We start from the raw sequence: 8490 nt of genomic DNA, 5'->3' as shown, positions 1-8490 counted from the left end.
TCTTGGCTGGTATAGCAGTTTCCTCCTGCAAATAACAACACGTAGGGGAGGTAGCCATCTGTTTTGGGACTGACACTGCTAAGAACCAATGTCTGGGAGAGTGTATGTGTGTGTTGAGTTGAAATGGAGGACATTTTAAGGTCCTGAGCAGCCCTTTGGTCCAGCATCATGTACAGTGATATACGGGGCAACTGCAGAGGAGGGTAGTGTGGGTCTACTGAGTCTACACAATACCACGGAGCCGGCAGAGATCTTTCCATAGCAGTAGTTATCAGTGGACAAAGACGGAGAAAAGGGAGTGAGCTCAAGAAAACTAAGGGGACTTCCTGGTGGTTCAGTGGTTAAGAGTCTGCCTTCCAGTGCAGGAGACTGGGGCTCAGTCCCTGGTCAGGGAACTAGGATCCCACATGCCTCGGGGCAGCTAAGCCTGTGTGCCTTGACTACCGAGCCCATGCTCTCTGGAGCCTGTTTGCTGAAACCAGAGAAAGCCCACAGCCGCAATGAAGACCCAGCACGGTGAAAAAAAAAGGAAGAACTTTATTTGCTTCATTGTTCTATCAGTTTAGTTTGTGCTGATTTAATGGCCAAGATGCTGTGATTATAGGTATATATGCATGCATATAGTAATACAGTGTACTTGAGGTTGCCGATTGGGTACATACAAGTGGTTAAATACATGTGTGGGTTCACACCTCTGTGGACACTGGTGTGTCCCCCTGCCTCCAGGTCTGTCATGGAAGTGAGGAGGGGAGAAAGGGAAAGAACGTTTTTTGGGTACCTGCTCTATACCAGATGCTTTACGATGTTTATCTTCTTTAATCCTCACAACAACTCTGTAGTGTGGATGTTGCAATCCCATTTTACAGATGAGGAAACTGGGACTCAGGACCTTTGGTAACCTGCCAAAGCACATTGTTATAATTTGTGTTCCCAGGAACAATGTTTAATTCATGTCTGTGCTACTGTTTTCAAGACAGGACTCAGAAGTAAAGCACTGACTGAGCCCAGTTAAGAAGAAACATTAAGCAATCAGACTCTGGGTCAGTTCAGACTGAATACATTCAAATCCTACCTCTGCATCTTCATTGTGTGACTTGACATTATAGTGGATGCCCTGGGTGCATCAGCGCCTTTTTTTCAAAAATGTTACAAATTTCCCTTTACTAAGCAGTCAGGTCCAAACAACTTAATATTATATTTGAAAAGCATAGCCATTTGGAAAAAACAATGTATATAAACTGAAAGAGAAAATATATTAACTCATTCTTCAATCACCACAGTTACTAATGGGATGTCTGTTGACTGTTGGGCCTTGCATTGCTTCTCTGTGAAATGAGTGAACATCACATCATTAATTTCATGTTGAAAAATCCAGTTTTGCAAAAAAAAAAAAAAAAAAAAGACATCATTGGAAGGAATGTAGCACCATCTACTGTGAGAACAGTGAACTGCCTTTAGCTAACAGTTCACAGGATGCCTGACTGAGGTCAGGTTCTGCTGGATCCTTGAAATTTTTCGAATATCCTGTGGAATCTCACTGTGGCAACTTGGGGCACTGTGGCACATAGTTTTTGCGAAATTGTGGTATTAGGGGCTATCCAAGGCCAGTTGGACAATTGGCTTATTCTTTCTATGCTTTGATTTCCTGTAACGTGGGGAATGACATCTAGCTGATAGGATTGTAATGAGGTATTTTTTTAATATTTGTTTTTCTTTATTTGGCAGTGCCAGGTCTTAGTTGTGGCACACAGGATCTTCGATCTTCATTGCTGCATGTGGGGTCTCTGGCTGTGGCATGCAGGATCTAGTTTCCTGACCAGGGATCAAACCCAGGCTCTCTGCCTTGGGAGTGTGGAGTCTTAGCCGCTAGACCACTAGGGAAGTCCCCGTTATGCCGTTTAAATGAGGTGTTTGTACCATTGTGTAGGTACCTCATTGCACCTACACAATGGGATTTGACATTCTACTTTGGAGTCACCTGGGAGAGTTAATAAAACTCATGGTTGCCTGGAACCCTAACCACAGAGTCTGATGTTATTTGGTTGGGGTGGGGCCCAACATGCAAGTTACTTTTTTAAACACCCCAGAAGATTTTAAAGTTTAGCCAAAGCTGAGAACCACTGACCTAGAACATAGTAAACAGGCTCTTTTAAAAATAAAAGTAGGAAATTCTCTGGTGGTCCAGTGGTTAAAACTGTGTGTGTGTGTGTGTGTGTGTGTGTGTGTGTGTGTCCACTGCAGGGGGCCTAGGTTCGAATCCTGGCTGGGGAACTAAGAGCCCTCAAACCTTGTGATGTGGCCAAAAAAAAAAAAAAAGGTAGTATTCTTGTTACAGTTAGGCAGAAAGAAGAGAAACCTAGGTATTCAAAGGCCTGAATTCTAGAATTTCTTTCCCATTTAGAGTCTGTGTGTTCTTGGGCACATTACTTGCTATCTCTAAACCTCTATTCTTCCATGTAAAATGATGAAAACATTTGTCTAGCATTAATTCACAGGGCTATTATGATGTGTGAAGTAACGTGTGTGAAAGTGCTCTTTAATCTGTACAATGTATATCAATGTGAGACACTGTGGGGACGTGGAATACTTGATCTCTTTCCTCAATGAGTAACAAAACTCCAGGGCTCTTGAGGGCCACTGCCCTCTGCTGGTCTGTGCATCATGGTGTCAGTCATTCAGTTGTGTCCGACTCTTTGGGACGCCATGGACTGTAGCCTGACAGACTGCTGTCCATGGGGTTTCCTAGGCAAGGATACTGGATTGGGTTGCCATTCCCTTCCCCAGGGTAACTTCCCGACCCAGGGATCAAACCCTGGTCTCCTGCACTGCAGGCAGATTCTTTACTGTCTTAGTTCAATTCAGTTCAGTTGCTCAGTGATGCCCAACTCTTTATGACCACATGGACTGCAGCACGCCAGGCCTCCCTGTCCATCTCCAACTCCCGGAACTTGCTCAAACTCATGTCCATCAAGTTGGTGATGCCATCCAACCATCTCATCCTCTGTTGTCCCCTTCTCCTCCTGCCTTCAATCTTTCCCAGCATCAGGGTCTTTTCCAATGAGTCAGTTCTTCGCATCAGGTGGCCAAAGTATTGGAGTTTCAGTTTCAGCATCAGTCCTCCCAATGAATATTCAGGACTGATTTCCTTTAGGATTGACTGGTTTGATCTCCTTGCAGTCCAAGGGACTCTCAAAATTCTTCAACACCACAGTTCAAAAGCATTAATTCTTCGGCATTCAGCTTTCCTTATAGTCCAACTCTCACATCCATACATAACCACTGGAAAAACCATAGCCTTGACTAGATGGACTTTTGTTGGCAAAGTAATATCTCTGCTTTTTAATATCCTATCTAGGTTCATCATAGCTTTTCTTGCAAGGAGCAAGCGTGTTTTAATTTCATGGCTGCAGTCACCATCTGCAGTGATTTTGGAGCCCAAGAAAACAAAGGCTGTCACAGTTTCTATTGTTTCCCCATCTATTTCCCATGAAGTGATGGGACTGGATGCCATGATCTTAGTTTTTTGGATGTTGAGTTTTAAGCCAGCTTTTTCACTCTCCTCTTTCACTTTCATCAAGAGGCTCTTTAGTTCCTCTTCACTTTCTGCCATAAGGGTGGTGTTATCTGCATATCTGAGGTTATTGATATTTCTCCCATCAATATTGATTCCAGTTTGTGCTTCATTCAGCTTGGCATTTTGTATGATATACTCAGCATATAAATTAGATAAGCAGGATGACAATATACAGCCTTGATATACTCCTTTTCCAATTTGGAACCAGTCCATTTTTCCATGTCCAGTTCTAACTGTTGCTTCTTGTCCTGCATACAGATTTCTCAGGAGGTAAGTCAGATGGTCTGGTATTCCCATCTCTTTAAGAGTTTTCCACAGTTTGTTGTGATCCATACAGTCAAAGGCTTTGGCATAGTTAATAAGGCAAAAGTAAATATTTTTCTGGAACTTTCTTGCTTTTTCAATGACCCAGCAGATGTTGGCAATTTGATCTCTGGTTCCTCTGCCTTTTCTAAATCCAGCTTGACCATCTTGAAATACAGCTCGGTTCACACAATGTCGAAGCCTGGCTTGGAGAATTTTGAGCATTACTTTGCTAGCATGTGAGATGAGTGAACTTGTGTGGTAGTTTAAGCATTCTTTGGGATTGCCTTTCTTTGGGATTGGAATGAAGACTGACCTTTCTGAGTCCTGTGGCCACTGCTGAGTTTTCCAAATTTACTCTCTAGGCATGGTCAGAAGCTGAGATAGAGTGAGTTGGTAGTTACCAATGCAAACATATAAATGCAGTTGATTGTGGTTAAAGGAAAAAAAACAAAACACTGAAAATAGATTTAAAGAATTAGAATTGATTTAGGGAAATATATCATCAAGGACCAAGGTGACACTCAATTCAAATTGCATTTTGGGAATTATGCTTGAATAAGGAGTCTATCCAGAGCTTTAGAAGGGGTCTTTATAAGATGTGTGCTATTTGAGAGGGAGTCTGGGCTGCCCTCTGGGGAGATGGGAGAAGACCAGCTTCTGCTTGTGGAACAGGAGCAGCCATCAAGGTATTTAATGGCTGGTGATTTTTCTTCAAGATTATGTCACAAAATCAGTTCCCCTCCCCTGAGAGAAGCAATGATCTAAATAATGAGTCTCATTTTAGAATTTTCTTGGGAGTAAAGCATTTGAAGACATTTTCATAGAAATTGGGGTGTGGGTGGTGGTGATTAAATACGACCACACGAGACAGTTCTGTGTGCTGTGCACCATGAGGGACTTTAGACCCACAGCTGAGAGGGTGGGAAAACATGGGCCCCTTCTCAGCAGCTGTGGGAGGCCCACAGCCTCTTTATGGAATCACTGCAGTACTGGAAAATTCCAGAAGGGAGCAGCCTTGTCTCAGCCCCATATGGGTTTGCATGTCACCATCAGACAATTTGTTTTGAAAAAGTTGAAGTGAATGTTTACAGATTTTATTTATTTTTATTAGCCACTATACCACAATGCATAAAGTAATTACAAACTTGAGAACTAAAATCCTAACAAAAATGTAAAAACACATGAAAGCTAATTTTTGCTTGTTTATGGTTCTTGGGCATAGATCTTAGCAAAAAGTTTCTCTAGATCTTTTAATCACAATTTGGACTTTTACTGATAGCATCTATATTTATACTGGGCTTATATATCAGCCATGCAAATTAGGTGTGCCTATGTCATGAAAACGATGGCATTGAAATAGTTACTTTGTTAGGAGATAAAGCATTGGTTTTAGCCAGTTAGCAATAATACTTTATACTTTCACTCTAAGCATACCCCAAGGTCAAGGGAAATCAAGTCCCAGGCCCTCAGAACTCACTCACTATAGACTCAGTATGAAAATGCACAGAGCTTCTTTTTAGCTCCAAGTATCATAATGGGGCTTCCCTTGTGGCTTAGCTGGTAAAGAATCTGCCTGCAATGTGGAAGACATGGGTTTGACCCCTGGATTGGGAAGATCCCCTGGAGAAGGGAAAGGCTACCCACTCCATTATTCTGGGCTGGAGAATCCCATGGACTGTCGCATGTATAGTCCATGGGGTCGCAAAGAGTTGGACATGACTGAGTGACTTTCACTTTCACTTTCATCATGATAACAGGTTTCCCAGGTGGCTCAGTGGTAAAGAATCTCCCTGGCCTGTCTATGTAGTAGACACAGGAAACACAGGTTCAATCCCTGAGTGGGGAAGATCCCCTGGAAAAGAAAATGGCAACCCACTCCAGTATTATTGCCTAGAGAATCCCCATAGACAGAGGAGCCAGTGGGCTACAGTCCATGGGGTTGAAATAAGTCAGACACAACTGAGCACACACACTCCCACACCCATTACGATAATAATAGCTACTATTTATCAAGCAAGTACTATGTGCCAGATGCTTCATTTACAAACTGTTCCTCATAGCACATTAATGGAGGTCATGATCATCCTCATTTTCCAGATGCAGAAACAACTCAGAGAATTTCTGCCCATGTTCACACAGCTGATATGGGGGGAAAGAGAGAGGCCTCCTGTCTGCCCAGCTCATGATAATTCACAACACGACTTAGCTGTTTTAGTCCTAGTAACTTTGTCTTGGAGACTCTTTGAGGCCTAGTCCCAGGCCTCAAGGCAGGACGGTGTAGAGGAGGTATCCTTTCCCATAACTCCTGCTCTATCTCACATGAAACTCCTGCTCTATCTCACATGAGCTGCCCTGCCACTTTATGACCCTGAAGATCAGTGGGTACCTTGCACCCACTCCCAGAATGAAGGGCCTTGTCCATAGTCACAAATAAAGGGGAGTTAGGGCAGGACTGGAATAACAATACAAATCTGAGAGACGAATAAGGGACAGAAGGACTGAATTTTCAGTCTACTGCTGGACCTTAATGGAAACTATGTTTTTATAAGTCACGTGGGCTCTTACTGAATCCAGAGAAAATATTAGCAGAGCTGCCTGCCGGTATAGTGGCAGGGACTCTGTACCCAGCCAAGGCTTTCTGCAGCACCTGTGAAAAGCATGTTGAAAATCTTGGATAAGACTAGCCTTTAGAATAATGTGATGCTCTATATGAACCCCTTTTCATTTACTGTTACCCTGCATCTTCTAAATTATCAATAGTTATGTGTTATATATATAGTAGGTATTAAAGCTGTTCACCAAATTTTTCCTCCTTTCTACCTTCTGGCCACATGCTAGGATTGCATTGCCTGGTCTCTGGTCCCTAGTGGTTGGGAGTGGCTATAGACAGGATATCGCCAATCTGGTAGAAGTGGAAGTGATGGTGTCACTTCCAGGCCAGAGTGTTTAATTGCCTTTGTGAGCCCTTCTGAGCTCTCTTCCCCTCTGCACAGCAAGTGGCAACACTCCAGATAGTGGCTGCTCCTTCAGCCTTAGTTTGGAGTGAGGAGAGCTTGGAGTAGAGGTCCCATTTGATCCACAGAGAATATGCAAAATAAATGAGAAAGAAACCTTTGCTATTTGAAGTCACTGGTAATTGGATTTTGCTCTTCTTACTGCAACATGATCTGTGCTGTTCTGGCTGGCAGAGTGGATTCACAGGCCACTTGTTCTGAGTCAGGGTAGAGGAACTGGCTTATTAAGGAGCAGTATGTGTAGAAGAAGAGGAATGGATTTTTGGAGACAGATAGATTACAATTAAAAGGTGGTGTGGTGGTAAAGAATCCATCTGCCAATATAGGAGACGCAAGAGACACGGATTCCTTCCCTGGGTCAGCAAAATCCCTCGGAGTAGGAAATAGCAACCCATTCCAGTATTCTTGCTTGGAAAATTCCATGGACAGAGGAACCTGGTGGGCTGTAGTCCAGGGGGTCGCAAAGAGCCAGACACAACTGAGCAGGCACATGCACACATCAGCTATGCCACTCACTCTAAGTATGATTTTAAGCAAATTTTTTGTTTTGTTTTGTTTTTTGTTTTTGATTTTAAGCAAATTTTAAAGCCCTCTTCATACGTATTCATATTAGAATGGCAAAAAGATAAGCAAGCAAAAACCCTGACCATATCTAATGCTGGCAAGCATGCAGAGCAGTTAGAACTGGAGATGGGAAATTATATGGCCACTTTGGAAAACAGGTTAATTTCTTATAAAATTAAACAATGGTTGTTGTGTATCCCACCAATTCCACTCCTATTTACCCAAGAGATATGGAACTTTATGTTTAACATAAAAACCTGTAACCCTCATCCCTCAGTATCCTCAGAGGATTGGTTCCAGGACCCCCCGCAGATACCCAAATCCACGCATGCTCAAGTCTCTTATGTAAAATGGTGAAGAATTTACATATAACCTAGGCACATCCTCCCATATACTTTATTTTATTTTATTTTTATCCAAAACTTGTTTATTGGGATGGTCTCCCGTTCATCTTGATACAGGGTGTTTTAGTGCTGCTTCCGTCTGAAAGAGCATCCTTCTGTAAGCCTTGCTTTTCCTCCTGTAGGCTGGCAGAGGACAGTAGAGCAGCCAACACACAAAACTACTGTTTGTGCATGGCTAAAGATGGTGGTGATTTTATAGCATCCTGGGCATTTTACATCCATGAAATAGGAATTGGGGCTCTGCACCAGGTGCTTCTTCTTGTGTTTCCTCTTCTCCTCTTCTGGAGAGGGATGAAGAAGATCCTTTGCGAGAGGCATGTTCTCGTGAGGAGGTCGTCACCGCCGGAAAAGCCCATATACTTTAAATCATCTCTAGATTACTTAGGTTAAGGAATACAATGTAAATCATTGTAAATACAATGTAAATAGACTGCATGTGGCAAATTCAAGTTTTGCTTTCAGGAACTTTCTGGATTCTTTTTTCCCAACATACGGATATCCAGTTGGCTGCATGCTGTGGAAACAGAGGGCGACTGTCATGAATGTTTGAAGTGAAGTGTTAATCACTCAGTCATGCCAGACTCTTTGCAACCCCACGGACTACAGCCCACCAGGCTCCTCTGTCCAT

General features: G+C 42.9%; 1 protein-coding gene across 1 annotated transcript; it reads right to left on the bottom strand.

Annotated features, from left to right (window-relative positions):
- Positions 1–7894: 7894 nt before the first annotated feature.
- Positions 7895–8209, bottom strand: LOC133072457 (small ribosomal subunit protein eS27-like). Its single transcript, XM_061165738.1, has one exon. It carries the CDS (start codon positions 8178–8180, stop codon positions 7926–7928), a length of 255 nt encoding a protein of 84 aa, XP_061021721.1. The 5' UTR covers positions 8181–8209; the 3' UTR covers positions 7895–7925.
- Between the last annotated feature and the right edge of the window lie 281 nt (positions 8210–8490).

Source organism: Dama dama, chromosome 18, assembly GCF_033118175.1.
Source record: "Dama dama isolate Ldn47 chromosome 18, ASM3311817v1, whole genome shotgun sequence".
Taxonomy (NCBI): domain Eukaryota; kingdom Metazoa; phylum Chordata; class Mammalia; order Artiodactyla; family Cervidae; genus Dama; species Dama dama.
The sequence above is the reverse complement of the archived record's forward strand: the minus strand, read 5'-3'. Positions and strand labels throughout refer to the sequence as shown.

Excerpts from the sequence above, each read along its gene's own strand:
- LOC133072457 (XM_061165738.1), bottom strand. The coding sequence starts at position 8,180 with ATGCCTCTCGCAAAGGATCTTCTTCATCCCTCTCCAGAAGAGGAGAAG.